Source organism: Thalassophryne amazonica, chromosome 5, assembly GCF_902500255.1.
Source record: "Thalassophryne amazonica chromosome 5, fThaAma1.1, whole genome shotgun sequence".
Lineage (NCBI taxonomy): Eukaryota > Metazoa > Chordata > Actinopteri > Batrachoidiformes > Batrachoididae > Thalassophryne > Thalassophryne amazonica.
This window is the reverse complement of record NC_047107.1, coordinates 5,600,993-5,619,043: the sequence shown is the minus strand read 5'-3', so window position 1 is coordinate 5,619,043 and position 18,051 is coordinate 5,600,993. Positions and strand designations below refer to the sequence as shown.

Genomic DNA, 18,051 nt, shown 5'->3' with positions numbered 1-18,051 from the left:
GATTTTATTGCTTGACCTTAAAACTTTTGTGTACTGAAAGGCACCTCCATAGGACTGCTACATGTGACCTTACAAGACTCCGCAATGATAATGAAGCAAAATTTGCAGGGTTTTTTTTTCTTCATGAAGTCACCAAATGACATCATAACATAAAACCTTTGACATATTCTGGATGCTGACATCAAGCACTTTAATTTGGTTTATTAAACATCTTTTACTCAAATATTAAATTTGACATACTTTAGGTCATCTTTGACCTCAAGGTAAACCTTGAAGGTCAAGGTCGATCACTTCTCGCGTAATGGCTTATGCGCCAAACTACCTGCTATCATCGTGTGAAATTTGGACGCAAAATTCCAAAAACTGCGACCAGGACATTGTTTTGTTGAATTTACTGTTTGAGCTTGCTGTGGCCTTGACCTTGCTCCTTTTGTGTGCTGAAAGGTAGATAGGACTGTTATATGTGAACTTACAGGAGTCTGCAATGATCATCTGCACACTTTGTCACACCCTAAAAAAAAAAAAAAAAATCAAAATTTTGCAACTTTTTTCGTGATGACATAACTTAAAACTTTTAATATTATTATTCTGGATTCTCTCATCAAGCCCTTTAATTTGGTATATTACGTGACATGTTTGACTCAAATCTGAAATTTCACCTAATTTAAGCAAAATCCTGAAGGTCAAGGTCGATCGCTTATCCCAGGTAATGACTTATGAGCAAGGCCAGTCAAAATCTCAAAAATGGCAATCAGGAAAGTTGTTTTGTTAAATTTACTGTTTCACCTTCGTGTGACCTTGACCACTGACCTTGATCCTTTTGTGTGCTGAAAGGTACCTTGCTATGGCTGCTATATGTGAAGTTGCAAGAGTCTGATGTAAACTGCGTGCTGCTGAGTGAGTTAAAACTGAAAAATGCAATGATTACAAAAAGAAAAAACTCAACAAACATACATAGTGAGTAACATTGTGCAAAACTTTGTTCTGGCAAGATCAAAAAACTCCACTAAGCATAAACTGCAGTTCAAGTCAGTTTCACTTTAATTCTCTATAGGACACACTGGCCGTGACAACACAGTGCAGTTTACATGAATTAGTTTCAAATAATAAAAAAGGACCAAAAAATAAACCCTCACATTGATAATCTTCATGACAAAGTATAACTTCACGTACAGGAAACCCAGGGACAACTGCAAGGAACAATCGGCATGTTCACTGGCACTGCACGACCATTCCCACGAGTCCTCCCGCCTACAGGCAGTGACACATGGTCAACAAGAGGGGGTGCAGCTGAGCGCTGTCGTGCTTTACAGAAGTGACATAGTGCTTTATCCAAGCTGAGCGAGCTGCCGGACTGCAAACAGCGGAGCTGCAGCAGCAGCCGGTCCACCAACTCCACAGCCAACAGGGGTCGTTTTTTTGTTGGAATGACAAGAAAAAAAAAAAAAAAATTCCATCCCATATTCATATTTGCAATGATATATATATATACATATATATATATCTTGATAGATAAATTGCAAATATAGTTGATTTTTGTGATTTCATTTTTGTGCTCATGAATGGAAAATACACTTAACTTAAAATTCTCAAATTTACACTATTTTAAAAATTTGTGTTACTGTATTTTGTTGTTTATTTGGACGTGCATAACTACAGCCATCATTCTGATAATTTTTCAGACACTGTCAAGCTTGACGTTTTAATTTCATAAAAGTGGATGTTTCCACTTTTTGGTCATAACAAAATCATTGTTATATTTTCTGTGTGAAACAGCAAATTCAATTACCGTTTGTAACCATGTTCACAGATCAGAGAGACATTTTAATCCATTTCCTCCATCAGGTGGTTGATTTTTGACTTTCTTTTTTTGTTGTTGGCTGGATCAGTATTATTGTCCATAACAGCCCAAATTTTTCTTCATTTTATTAAAGGCCGCCCAGTGGCAGTCAGGGGATTGTAAATGTTCGGTTAATTTATTGGGGAGTCGCTCAGAGCGACGGTCGTCTCTGGAGTGTTTTTGCAGCAGGACGCTCTCTGTGGAGCGCTGCTGTGATTCAGAACACGTGCAGGAATGTCCGAGAGCAAAGAGCGCGCACGTGACGCAGACAACAGAGGGAACACTGCACGTTGGTTTGAGGGGAAAGCTGCAGTTGGGCTGTGGAGGCGTGGCTTCTCTCCGTCTGTGAGTGGGTGTGTCCTGATAAGGAGTGTGTTTGACTAACAGAAAGCCACTTGGTCAAAAGTCATCTTAAAGCCCTTTTCAGACACACAAATCTTATTTACGTCCTAAACACTGTTAACATCACCACCTCCTCTCCGCGGGACTCTTCTGGGGCTATGAAGACCTGGACCCTGTTGGACCTGCACAAAACCAGACTGAGGCCACAGATTTCCCCGCTCTTCTCATCAGATCGCGGCTCACGTTCTTGCTAGTCATGGTTATGGCAATGTATGTGTTTACATGATTCGCTCAGATGCACAATTTCAGATAAAGAACTGAAAACATGCTTTATGCAAACACGTGTATTTAGAAAAAACTCAAATATCACAAAGAAAGTTTTCACACTCGCATGAGGTAAATCACATCATGCGATTCAGGGGATTTGAAAAAGCCGTACTTCAAAAAAATGCAATGGAAACACTGATTATCGGTCACATGACGTACAGAAAGAGTCACATGACATGAAATACATGACCCAGTACGGGGCGATGAAGTAAGACAGAGTTTGTTCAGTGAGATGATGTTATACCAATACTGGATAAAAATTAAAAATCCGTGAAATGGGAATATATAGCAGGAACACTGATTTTCACCATTACTACTAGAATCACGGTTATCGTAAGATGATAAAACCCAGCGGTCACGTTCCACCAGTCGACGGAAACGCTGTCATTTCATTCAACTTTACTAAAGGTAACGTCCCTTCGGCTGCTCCCCTGTTTGCACTCGAGATCATCACAGCAGATCGGAGGTGGGTTTGCATGTTAATTTGGCACAAGTTTTACACCAGATGTCCTTCCTGACACAACTCCACAGTACATGGAGAAATGCGGCAGAAACCTTCTGCACTGAAACCAAGTGCATTAACCACTTGGTCACCACCCCCTCATTCCAACTTTACTCGTTTTTTTCAATAAACATTCTGAAATATTGCAAACTGCCAGGGAAACCCAGCTGAGACTCAAACCCAGAGTTCCTGTTCAAGGTCCAGACCTGAAGCTGGGTTTCTGCGGTTGTTTCTCTGTGTTTGGGACGTGACTCTGAAGTGCCGTGGCAGCATTAAAGTGTCTGAATGTGTGTGTAACAGGATGTTAGTGTTAGCATTAGCGTCAGGTCGTCTCTGTCAGCGAAACACAAACTGTGCACACACTCAACTGTCTGAAAGGGGCTTTACACAAAATGACCAATGTAGCAGCTGTCACCCTGAAGTTAAGTCTGGTTAGCACACGCCGGCGCCACGCCACATCCTGAAGTTGTGGAGTGTATCAAAAGAAGATCTGCAGCCAGTATTATAGTGACAAATGTGTTTCCAAAAGTAGTGCTCCATTAAATCTAAAACACAGAAACTAACCATCCCTGATTCCCCCGATGAGCACAGCGTCTCACTGAGCAGTTTGTTCTCTGTCATCCAGGAAGCAAATCATTAGCATCTGAAATGTATCCTATGGCAACGCTCCTGCAGCGCCACTAATTTACAACACACTGGTGGCTAATGCACACGTACATACAGTACTAGCAAAGGGAGGATGTGCGACAGAGACTGGGATTGTCCTCTTTCAGGATTAAAGGCCTCGTGGTCCCATTAGTCCTGAAATGCAGCTCGACATCTGCCAAGAATTTCTCCTTTTTTACACATGTGGTCCCTTTAAAGTTGAACCCAAACCCTCCTGGTGCAGAAGACCAAGCATGAAACGGATAAGCAGAGCGTCAAGTGTCTGTTTCCTCCTCGCTCATCTTCTTCCTCCGTAAGACAGAGACTCACCACCGAAAAGGCACCATGCACATTTAATCGACCCAGACGGGACAAGAGCAAAGTAAAATAGAAAATATGTCAGCAGCAGTAGGTTCACCCTCCAGGTCAAAGATTAAGGCTTCTGTTTCATCCAGGTTCATCTTAAGGCAACCTGTAGGGGGGGGGGGGGGGGGGTGATGACAACAACAAACGTTAATACTACGGACAAGCATGATTTTAAAAAAACATGACAGTGTAACAAGCTCACCTCTTTATTGACTTAACTTTCAGCTTCATACTGACTCAAACGCTTCTTGGACTTCAGCTGTTTGAGCCACTGCGGTGAATCCTCGTCCCTGCGAAGACATGAGACATAAGACGGACAAAGACACAGACATAATGAATTGCAAATCTAAACACACAGACATAATGAATTGCAAATCTCCACTAGCTGTCCCAAATGAAAAACAACACAGACTCAACAATAACAAAAAACAAAAAAGGCACTCTGTAAAGGACACACCAGACTCAACAACAACAAAATAAAACAAAAAAGGCACTCTGTAAGGGACACACCAGACTCAACAACAACAAAATAAAACAAAAGGGCACTCTGTAAAGGACACACCAGACTCAACAACAACAAAATAAAACAAAAGGGCACTCTGTAAGGGACACACCAGACTCAACAACAACAAAATAAAACAAAAAGGGCACTCTGTAAGGGACACACCAGACTCAACAACAACAAAATAAAACAAAAAAGGGCACTCTGTAAGGGACACACCAGACTCAACAACAACAAATAAAACAAAAGGGCACTCTGTAAGGGACACACCAGACTCAACAACAACAAAATAAACAAAAAGGCCACTCTGTAAGGGACACACCAGACTCAACAACAACAAAATAAAACAAAAGGGCACTCTGTAAGGGAACACCAGACTCAACAACAACAAAATAAAACAAAAAGGGCACTCTGTAAGGGACACACCAGACTCAACAACAACAAAATAAAGAAAAAAAGGCACACTGTAAAGGACACACCAGACTCAACAACAACAAAATAAAACAAAAAGGGCACTTTGTAAAGGACACACCAGACTCAACAACAACAAAATAAAAGAAAAAAGGCACTCTGTAAAGGACACACCAGACTCAACAACAACAAAATAAAACAAAAGGGCACTCTGTAAGGGACACACCAGACTCAACAACAACAAAATAAAACAAAAAGGGCACTCTGTAAGGACACACCAGACTCAACAACAACAAAATAAAACAAAAAGGGCACTCTGTAAGGGACACACCAGACTCAACAACAACAAAATAAACAAAAAAGGGACACTCTGTAAGGGACACACCAGACTCAACAACAACAAAATAAAACAAAAAGGGCACTCTGTAAGGGACACACCAGACTCAACAACAACAAATAAAACAAAAAAGGCACTCTGTAAGGGACACACCAGACTCAACAACACAAAATAAAACAAAAAGGGCACTCTGTAAGGGGACACACCAGACCTCAACAACAACAAAATAAAACAAAAAGGGCACTCTGTAAGGGGACACACCAGACTCAACAACAACAAAATAAAACAAAAAGGCACTCTGTAAAGGACACCAGACTCAACAACAACAAAATAAAACAAAAGGGCACTCTGTAAGGACACACAGACTCAACAACAACAAAATAAAAGAAAAAAAGGCACACTGTAAAGGACAACCAGACTCACAACAACAAAATAAAACAAAAAGGGCACTCTGTAAGGACACACCAGACTCAACAACAACAAAATAAAAGAAAAAAAGGCACACTGTAAAGGACACACCAGACTCAACAACAACAAAATAAAACAAAAGGGCACTCTGTAAGGGACACACCAGACTCAACAACAACAAACTAAAAGAAACAAAGGCACACTGTAAAGGACACACCAGACTCAAACAACAACAAACTAAAACAAAAGGGCACTTTGTAAAGGACACACCAGACTCAACAACAACAAAATAAAAGAAAAAAGGCACTCTGTAAAGGACACACCAGACTCAACAACAAAATAAAACAAAAAGGGCACTCTGTAAAGGGACACACCAGACTCAACAACAACAAAATAAAACAAAAAGGGCACTCTGTAAGGGACACACCAGACTCAACAACAACAAAATAAAAGGAAAAAGGCACAATGTAAAGGACCACACAGACTCAACAACAACAAAATAAAAGGAAAAAGGCACACTGTAAAGGACACACCAGACTCAACAACAACAAAATAAAACAAAAGGGCACTCTGTAAGGGACACACCAGACTCAACAACAACAAAATAAAACAAAAAAGGCACTCTGTAAAGGACACCAGACTCAAACAACAACAAAATAAAACAAAAAGGGCACTCTGTAAGGGACACACCAGACTCAACAACAACAAAATAAAACAAAAAGGGCACTCTGTAAGGGACACACCAGACTCAACAACAACAAAATAAAACAAAAAGGCACACTGTAAAGGACACACCAGACTCAACAACAACAAAATAAAACAAAAAGGGCACTCTGTAAGGGACACACCAGACTCAACAACAACAAAATAAAAGAAAAAGGCACACTGTAAAGGACACACCAGACTCAACAACAACAAAATAAAACAAAAAAGGCACTCTGTAAAGGACACCCAGACTCAACAACAACAAAATAAAACAAAAAAGGCACTCTGTAAAGGACACACCAGACTCAACAACAAAATAAAACAAAAAGGGCACTCTGTAAAGGACACACCAGACTCAACAACAACAAAAAAAAACAAAAAGGGCACTCTGTAAGGGACACACCAGACACAACAACAACAAAAAAAAAAAAAAAAAAGGCACACTGTAAAGGACACACCAGACTCAACAACAACAAAATAAAACAAAAAGGGCACTCTGTAAGGGACACACCAGACTCAACAACAACAAAATAAAAGAAAAAAAGGCACACTGTAAAGGACACACCAGACTCAACAACAACAAATAAAACAAAAAGGGCACTTTGTAAAGGACACACCAGACTCAACAACAACAAAATAAAAGGAAAAAGGCACTCTGTAAAGGACACACCAGACTCAACAACAAAATAAAACAAAAAGGGCACTCTGTAAAGGACACACCAGACTCAACAACAACAAAATAAAACAAAAAGGGCACTCTGTAAGGGACACACCAGACTCAACACAACAACAACAAAATAAAAGGAAAAAGGCACACTGTAAAGGACACACCAGACTCAACAACACAAAATAAAAGGAAAAAGGCACACTGTAAAGGACACACCAGACTCAACAACAACAAAATAAAACAAAAAGGGCACTCTGTAAGGGACACACCAGACTCAACAACAACAAAATAAAACAAAAAAGGCACTCTGTAAAGGACACCAGACTCAACAACAACAAAATAAAACAAAAAGGGCACTCTGTAAGGGACACACCAGACTCAACAACAACAAAATAAAACAAAAAGGGCACTCTGTAAGGGACACACCAGACTCAACAACAACAAAATAAACAAAAAAGGCACACTGTAAAGGACACACCAGACTCAACAACAACAAATAAAACAAAAAGGGCACTCTGTAAGGGACACACCAGGACTCAACAACAACAAATAAAAGAAAAAAGGCACACTGTAAAGGACACACCAGACTCAACAACAACAAAATAAAACAAAAAGGGCACTCTGTAAGGACATCACCAGGACTCAACAACAACAAAATAACAACAAAAAAGGCACTCTGTAAAGGACACCACCAGACCTCAACAACAAAATAAACCAAAAAGGGCACTCTGTAAAAGAAACACCAGACTCAACAACAACAAAATAAAACAAAAAGGGCACTCTGTAAGGGACACACCAGACTCAACAACAACAAAATAAAACAAAAAAGGCACACTGTAAAGGACACACCAGACTCAACAACAACAAAATAAAACAAAAAGGGCACTCTGTAAGGGACCACACCAGACTCAACAACAACAAAATAAAAGAAAAAAAGGCACACTGTAAAGGACACACCAGACTCAACAACAACAAAATAAACAAAAAGGGCACTTGTAAAGGACCACACCAGACTCAACAACAACAAAATAAAAGAAAAAAGGCACTCTGTAAAGGACACACCAGACTCAACAACAAAATAAAACAAAAAGGGCACTCTGTAAAGGACACACCAGACTCAACAACAACAAAATAAAACAAAAAAGGGCACTCTGTAAGGGACACACCAGACTCAACAACAACAAAATAAAAGGAAAAAGGCACACTGTAAAGGACACACCAGACTCAACAACAACAAAATAAAAGGAAAAAGGCACACTGTAAAGGACACACAGACTCAACAACAACAAAATAAACAAAAAAGGGCACTCTGTAAGGGACACACCAGACTCAACAACAACAAAATAAAACAAAAAAGGCACTCTGTAAAGGACACCAGACTCAACAACAACAAAATAAAACAAAAGGGCACTCTGTAAGGGGACACACCAGACTCAACAACAACAAAATAAAACAAAAGGGCACTCTGTAAGGGACACACCAGACTCAACACAACAAAATAAAACAAAAAAGGCACACTGTAAAGGACACACCAGACTCAACAACAACAAAATAAAACAAAAAGGGCACTCTGTAAGGGACACACCAGACTCAACAACAACAAAATAAAAGAAAAAAGGCACACTGTAAAGGACACACCAGACTCACAACAACCAAAATAAAACAAAAAGGGCACTCTGTAAAGGACACACCAGACTCAACAACAACAAAATAAAACAAAAAAGGCACTCTGTAAAGGACACACCAGACTCAACAACAAATAAAACAAAAAGGGCACTCTGTAAAGGACCACACCAGACTCAACAACAACAAAATAAACAAAAAGGGCACTCTGTAAGGGACACACCAGACTCAACAACACCAAAATAAAAGGAAAAAAGGCACACTGTAAAGGACACACCAGACTCAACAACAACAAAATAAAAGGAAAAAGGCACACTGTAAAGGACACACCAGACTCAACAACAACAAATAAAAGAAAAAAGGCACACTGTAAAGGACACACCAGACTCAACAACAACAAAATAAAAGAAAAAAGGCACTCTGTAAGGACACACCAGACTCAACAACAACAAAATAAAAGGAAAAAAGGCACTCTGTAAGGGACACACCAGACTCAACAACAACAAAATAAAAGGAAAAAAGGCACACTGTAAGGGACCACACCAGACTCAACAACAACAAATAAAAGAAAAAAAGGCACTCTGTAAAGGACACATCAGACTCAACAACAACAAATAAAAGGAAAAAGGCACACTGTAAAGGACACCACAGACTCAACAACAACAAATAAAAGAAAAAAAGGCACTCTGTAAGGGACACACCAGACTCAACAACAACAAAATAAAAGAAAAAAGGCACACTGTAAAGGACACACCAGACTCAACAACAACAAAATAAAAGAAAAAAAGGCACACTGTAAAGGACACACCAGACTCAACAACAACAAAATAAAACAAAAAGGGCACTCTGTAAAGGACACCAGACTCAACAACAACAAAATAAAACAAAAAGGGCACTCTGTAAGGGACACACCAGACTCAACAACAACAAAATAAACAAAAAGGGCACTCTGTAAGGGACACACCAGACTCAACAACAACAAAATAAAAGGAAAAAGGCACACTGTAAAGGACCACACCAGACTCAACAACAACAAAATAAAAGAAAAAAGGCACACTGTAAGGACACACCAGACTCAACAACAACAAAATAAAAGAAAAAAAGGCACTCTGTAAAGGACACACCAGACTCAACAACAACAAATAAAAGGAAAAAGGCACACTGTAAAGGACACACCAGACTCAACAACAACAAAATAAAAGGAAAAAGGCACTCTGTAAAGGACACACCAGACTCAACAACAACAAAATAAAAGAAAAAAAGGCACTCTGTAAGGGACACACCAGACTCAACAACAACAAAATAAAAGAAAAAAGGGCACTCTGTAAGGGACACACCAGACTCAACAACAACAAAATAAAAGAAAAAAAGGCACTCTGTAAAGGACACACCAGACTCAACAACAACAAAAATAAAAGAAAAAAAGGCACTCGGTAAGGGACACACCAGACTCAACAACAACAAAATAAAGAAAAAAGGCACACTGTAAAGGACACACCAGACTCAACAACAACAAAATAAAAGAAAAAGGCACAACTGTAAAGGACACACCAGACTCAACAACAACAAAATAAAAGAAAAAAAGGCACTCTGGTAAAGGACCACCAGACTCAACAACAAAATAAAACAAAAAAGGCACTCTGTAAAGGACACACAGACTCAACAACAACAAAATAAAAGAAAAAAGGCACACTGTAAAGGACACACCAGACTCAACAACAACAAAATAAAAGAAAAAAGGCACTCTGTAAAGGACACACCAGACTCAACAACAAAATAAAACAAAAAAGGCACTCTGTAAAGGACACACCAGACTCAACAACAACAAAATAAAAGAAAAAAGGCACACTGTAAAGGACACACCAGGCTCAACAACAACAAAATAAAAGGAAAAAGGCCACTCTGTAAGGACACACCAGACTCAACAACAACAAAATAAAAGAAAAAAGGCACACTGTAAAGGACACACCAGACTCAACAACAACAAAATAAAAGAAAAAGGCACACTGTAAAGGACACACCAGGCTCAACAACAACAAAATAAAAGGAAAAAGGCACTCTGTAAAGGACACACCCAGACTCAACAACAACAAAATAAAAGAAAAAAGGCACACTGTAAGGGACACACCCAGACTCAACAGCAACCAAAATAAAACAAAAAAGGCACTCTGTAAAGGACACACCAGACTCAACAACAACAAAATAAAAGGAAAAAGGCACACTGTAAAGGACACACCAGACTCAACAACAACAAAATAACAAGAAAAAAAGGCACACTGTAAGGACACACCAGACTCAACAACAACAAAATAAAACAAAAAGGGCACTCTGTAAGGGACACACCAGACTCAACAACAACAAAATAAAACAAAAGGGCACTCTGTAAAGGACACACCAGACTCAACAACAACAAAATAAAAGGAAAAAGGCACTCTGTAAAGGACACACCAGACTCAACAACAACAAAATAAAATGGAAAAAGGCACTCTGTAAAGGACACACCAGACTCAACAACAACAAAATAAAACAAAAAGGGCACTCTGTAAGGACACACCAGACTCAACAACAACAAATAAAAGGAAAAAGGCACACCTGTAAAGGACACACCAGACTCAACAACAACAAAATAAAACAAAAAGGGCACTCTGTAAGGGACACACCAGACTCAACAACAACAAATAAAACAAAAAGGGCACTCTGTAAAGGACACACCAGACTCAACAACAACAAAATAAAACAAAAAGGGCACTCTGTAAGGACACACCAGACTCAACAACAACAAAATAAAGAAAAAAAGGTACTCTGTAAGGGACACACCAGACTCAACAACAAAATAAAACAAAAAGGGCACTCTGTAAGGGGACACACCAGACTCAACAACAAAATAAAACAAAAAAGGCACACTGTAAAGGACACACCAGACTCAACAACAACAAAATAAAACAAAAAGGGCACTCTGTAAGGGACACACCAGACTCAACAACAAAATAAAACAAAAAGGGCACTCTGTAAGGGACACACCAGACTCAACAACAAAATAAAACAAAAAGGGCACTCTGTAAAGGACACACCAGACTCAACAACAACAAAATAAAACAAAAAGGGCACTCTGTAAGGGACACACCAGACTCAACAACAACAAAATAAAAGAAAAAAAGGCACTCTGTAAGGGACACACCAGACTCAACAACAACAAAATAAAAGAAAAAAGGGCACTCTGTAAGGGACACACCAGACTCAACAACAAATAAAACAAAAAGGGCACAATGTAAGGGACACACCAGACTCAACAACAAACAAAATAAAAGAAAAAAGGCACTCTGTAAGGGACACACCAGACTCAACAACAACAAAATAAAACAAAAAGGGGCACTCTGTAAGGGACACACCAGACTCAACAATAACAAAATAAAAGAAAAAAGGGCACTCTGTAAGGGACACACCAGACTCAACAATAACAAAATAAAGAAAAAAAGGCACTCTGTAAGGGACACACCAGACTCAACAACAACAAAATAAAACAAAAAGAGGCACTCTGTAAGGGACACACCAGACTCAACAACAACAAAAATAAAAGAAAAAAGGGCACTCTGTAAGGGACACACCAGACTCAACAACAACAAAATAAAAGAAAAAAAAGGGCACTCTGTAAAGGACACACCAGACTCAACAACCAAAATAAAACAAAAAGGGCACTCTGTAAGGGACACACCAGACTCAACAACAACAAAATAAAAGAAAAAAGGGCACTCTGTAAGGGACACACCAGACTCAACAACAACAAAATAAAAGAAAAAAGGCACTCTGTAAAGGGACACACCAGACTCAACAACAAAACAAAACAAAAAGGGCACAATGTAAAGAACACACCAGACTCAACAACAACAAAATAAAACAAAAAGGGCACTCTGTAAAGGACACACCAGACTCAATAACAACAAAATAAAAGGAAAAAGGCACACTGTAAAGGACACACCAGACTCAACAACAACAAAATAAAACAAAAAGGGCACTCTGTAAAGGACACACCAGACTCAACAACAACAAAATAAAACAAAAAAGGCACTCTGTAAAGGGACACACCAGACTCAACAACAAACAAAATAAACAAAAAGGGCACTCTGTAAGGGACACACCAGACTCAACAACAACAAAATAAAAGGAAAAAGGCACACTGTAAAGGACACACCAGACTCAACAACAACAAAATAAAACAAAAGGGCACTCTGTAAGGGACAACACCAGACTCAACAACAACAAAATAAAAGAAAAAAGGCACTCTGTAAGGGACACACCAGACTCAACAACAACAAAATAAAACAAAAAGGGCACTCTGTAAAGGACACACCAGACTCAACAACAACAAAATAAAACAAAAAGGGCACTCTGTAAGGGACACACCAGACTCAACAACAAAATAAAACCAAAAAGGGCACTCTGTAAAGGACACACCAGACTCAACAATAACAAAACAAAAATGCGCACGGTGCACACACATTTTGAACACCTCACATACCAAAATTAAAATTAAAAACCTATCAGTAAGTATGAGGATCCAGATTACTGTATTTTCCAGTGTAGAAGTCATGTTTATATATACACCTCTCTCTCTCTCTCTATATATATATATATATATAAAATTCTTGCATGGACTTTTAAAACTGATTTCAGATCATGCTGAATCTGAATCTGAGCTCAGATTTCCTCTATTGCATCAGATTTTTTTTGCAATCTGCATGTTCCACATTGATGGATAACGCAAAAGTTGCCCATTCACTCATGAGTTGGACGCCACTAATCGTGCACAAAAGCAGCTTCAAAAGCATAGTTTTTAAACCAGTGAACACTTAAAATGTGAACATCCATAATACTGTTTATGGCCCTGAAGAGGTGTGCGAGACTGCAGCTTTTGCTTCAGTGCTTGATATGAGAAATATGTTTCATATCTCAAAAATGTGATGTGATTGGCAAAAACTAACACCAGACTCAGATTCAGTGCCCCAAATTACGCCAAATTTGTTGAACAATGCCATGCAAGAAAAATCGTGTTGACCAGTGAAATAAAGGTACAGTACAACTCACAAAAATCCAAAATTAAATTAGTGTAAAAAAAAAAAAAAAAATCAAATGGACTCATGTTTCCATTGTAGTGTTTCCAACACTGGTCAACAAAGTGTCCATTTACACCACACGACAGCCAATATGTGTAGGCCGCGAGGTAACAGCCGTATCGTTTCAACATATGAGGCACTACAATCTTTTTACTCAGTTACAAACATATATTGGTCCTGAACTAGAAGGAAAAAGTTCTCGTTTGTAATCCTGCAGTTCTTATAACATCAGTGTTTGAAGTCAGTACTACTTACTGTACTCAAGGGATAATATTGTCATGTGTGCCGCGGTTTGAGTCACGTGTAACCTGCTGGTCCAATGAGACAGTGCAAAACATCCAATAACGACCAGGACGCATTCTTCCAGCAGGTCAGAGGAGGAAAACACAGCGAAAATGTTTAAAAAGCATTCAAAATATGCTGCATGCACCTGATACAGGATTTTATGGAAAAATGATGGGAAATGACAGCAGGCTGTCATTGTGTAAAAAAAAAAAAAAACAACAAAAAAAAATGTCCATTTTTCTTACACATTTTTTCTTACACACTGAGTGTTTGTGTGTAACTGTAAGTTTATTGTGTTTTGTTCAGAGTTGTGATGATTTTGAATGTAATCCTGTAGGCGAGGTTGTACTTATCATATAGAGTACCTGTACAGTATATTGTGTTTTTATAGGATTAGAATTTACATGTTGTATTCATTTTAAAGCCCAACTAGGGACAGGAGTTGAAAATGAGCTGTAACTGTATATGCAGCGTGTGTGTGTGTGTGTGTGTATGTGTGTGTGTGTGTGTGTGTGGTGTGTGTGTGTGTACTGTGTATTAGAGTTCTCTTGGTAAACAAAAGGGGAAATCAAACAAAATGGGCATTGCTGCAGATAGTAGTTATCCATGTCTGGCAAACTAAACTTTGTTGGTCATTTCCACCAAACTTTATGTTTAAAATCTACTTATGTACCCTAATTGTAAATAGCCCACATACACGCAAATACAGACAGACACCGTTGCTGAAAACTGGCGAGATGAAGCAAGACACTGGGATGCTTTTACATACAACCCCAATTCCAATGAAGTTGGGACATTGTGTGAAATGTAAATTAAAAACAGAATACAATGATTTGCAAATCCTCTTCAACTGAATACACCACAAAGACAAGATATTTAATGTTCAAACTGATAAACTTTGTTTTTGTGCAAATATCTGCTCATTTTGAAATGGATGCCTGCAACACGTTTCAAAAAAGTTGGGACAGTGGCAACAAAAGACTGGGAAAGTTGATGAATGCTCAAAGAACACCTGTTTGGAACATTCCACAGGTGAACAGGTTAATTGGAAACAGGTGAGTGTCATGATTGGGTATAAATGGAGCATCCCCAAAAGGCTCAGCCATTCACAAGCAAAGATGGGGCGAGGATCACCACTTTGTGAACAACTGCGTGAAAAAAATAGTTTAACAGTTTAACAACGTTTCTCAACGTTCAATTGCAAAGAATTTAGGGATTCAATCATCTACAGTCCCGAATGTGATCAGAAGATTCAGAGAATCTGGAGAACTTTCTACATGTAAGCAGCAAGGCCAAAAACCAACACTGAATGCCCGTGCCTTCAATCCCTCAGGCGGCACTGCATTAAAAATGGACATCATTGTATAAAGGATCTTACAGTGACTGTTCTCAGGAACACTTCAGAAAACCATTGTCAGTTAACACAGTTTGTCGCTACATCTACAAGTGCAAGTTAAAACTCTACCATGCAAATTGAAAGCCATACATCGACAACATCCAGAAACACCGCCGCCTTCTCTGGGCCCGAGCTCATTTGAAATGGACAGACGCAAAGTGGAAAAATGTGCTGTGGTCTGATGAGTCCACATTTCAAATTGTTTTTGGAAATCATGGCATTGTGTCCTCTGAACAAAAGAGGAAAAAGATCATCCAGATTGTTACCAGTGTAAAGTTCAAAAGCCAGCATCTGTGATGGTATGGGGGTGTGTTAGTGCCCATGACATGGGCAACTTTCACATCTGTGATGGCACCATCAATGCTGAAAGGTACATCCATGTTTTGGAGCAACACATGCTGCCATCCAAGCAACGTCTTTTTCAGGACGTCCCTGTTTATTTCAACAAGACAATGCCAAGCCTCATTCTGCACGTGTTACAACAGCGTGGCTTCGTAGTAAAAAGAGTGCAGTACTAGACTGCCCTGCCTGAAGTCCAGACCTGTCGCCCATTGAAAATGTGTGGCACATTATGAAGAGCAAAATACAACGGAGACCGCGGACTGTTGAACAACTGAAGTCGTACATCAAGCAAGAATGGGAAAGAATTCCACCTACAAAGCTTCAACAATTAGTGTCCTCAGTTCACAAACGCTTATTGAGTGTTGTTAGAAGGAAAGGTGATGTAACATAGTGGGAAACATACCACTGTCCAGCTTTTTTGAAAGGTGTTGCAGGCATCCATTTCAAAATGAGCAAATATTGCACAAAAACAATAAAGTTTATCAGTTTGAACATTAAATATCTTGTCTTTGTGGTGTATTCAATTGATATAGGTTGAAGAGGATTTGCAAATACATTGTATTCTGTTTTTATTTACATTTTAAACAATGTCCCAACTTCAATTGGAACTGGGGTTGTACAAACATAAAGACTGTGTGGCCGTGGAAGATCGATATAAAACGTCCTGTTACCATCAGTACACCAGGTTCTTGACAAAGTCCACTGCAACAGTACTGGGACCACAGAAGAAGAATTTGAGACATTATTATAAATTGCTCAGACTGCATATCTTCATATATTGTCTATAGACACAATGTTTGTTGCGCAAGTTTTTGCATTATTTAAATGTGTGTGTGTTTCAGAAATGAGCCGGCCTTTGATGTCAGCTACAAAATCTGTGAGCAGATCATCAGGCAAAGAATTACTGTGAACCAAGACGTGCTGCGGATGAATCAGCTACGAAGAAAGTTAATCAATATAGTAAAGAGCATCAAGACACTGATGCTTCCAAATTACAGGTAATGTAACTGAAATACTCACACTGTCCTGTCAGCTTTGGAATAAAAAACACTGCAGCAATTCTAAATGATAAATAAATCATTCTAAATCATTGTGAACCACTCTCCAAGCTCATAATGTTTGGTCTCTTTGTTATGACTCTAATAACTGCTTAACATCAGGATGTACAGGTCATAAATACCCCCCCCAAAAAAAAATCTATAATGGTACTTGTTTTGTAATTTTTAATGATAGGTTGGATTTCTTTCATGGAACATAAGGACAGTTTACACAACAGAATAAACAGACAGAATCAATATCTCACAAAATATCTCTAATAACTCTAATCAAATATCATTGTATTGATATGTTGCAGGATGGATAGATTCAAGAGGAGGCTTTCATTTCTCTCAGTGTTTCACTCCCAGAGCAAATGGAATATAAGGGAGGTGGTTTTTGTTGAGACACTTGCTGCAGATAAGCTCCTACACAGGCTCCCTCAGCCGTCAGGTACAGAGTCAACAACACAGGGAAGCCAAGCAGAAAGTGACTCTGAAAACAGACAAGGCAAACTACGGACGACACAAAGACACTTCATTGTGCAGCACTGACATTAAAGAGGCTCCTATCTGACTCCCCTGACATGACATGTCCATGAACTCCAACATCTGATGACTTAAATGTGACTCAAGCAAAATCTGTTGTGCCACTTGAACTGTATAATCTGATTATACGAGGTCTGTTAGAAAAGTATCCGACCTTTTTATTTTTTGCAAAAACCTGATGGATTGAATCACGTGTGCTTGCATGAGCCAACCTTGAACCTTCGTGCGCATGCGTGAATTTTTTCACGCTTGTTGATTGCGTCATTTGCTTGTAAGCAGCCTTTGTGTGAGGATGGGTGGAGTCTCTCGTCTGATTTTCTTTGCAAGGAAAATGGCGGAACGACTGGAGCAGCGCGACTGCATCAAATTTTGCCAGAAACTGGGCAACAGCCAGGTGGAAACCCTTCGGATTATTCAGACGGCTTTCGGTGATGATCCTATGGGCATCACACAGATTAAGGAGAGGTACAACCGGTTTAAAAGACGGCCGCACAACGGTGGAGAGCGTGCCACGCTCCGGGCGGCATCAACATGCTGAAATGACCAATCATTTCCAAAGTGAACTCTGTGATGATGTGGAACCATCGTGTGACTATCCGAGAAATTGTGGAAGAGGTGGACATCAGCACTTTTTCGGCACATTCCACTGTGAAAGAAGA

General features: G+C 39.3%; 1 protein-coding gene across 1 annotated transcript in view; it reads right to left on the bottom strand.

Annotated features, from left to right (window-relative positions):
- Window positions 1-1,018: 1,018 nt before the first annotated feature.
- The window catches only part of LOC117510062 (uncharacterized protein KIAA1671 homolog), a 59,398-nt gene continuing 42,365 nt past the window's right edge, over window positions 1,019-18,051 (bottom strand). The window contains exons 5-6 of the mRNA XM_034169675.1: window positions 4,225-4,312; window positions 1,019-4,128 (exon numbers count right to left, since the gene is read on the bottom strand). Coding sequence (XP_034025566.1) covers window positions 4,237-4,312 — 76 coding nt within the window. The 3' untranslated portion in view covers window positions 1,019-4,128; window positions 4,225-4,236. The remainder of the gene's footprint in view (window positions 4,129-4,224; window positions 4,313-18,051) is intronic.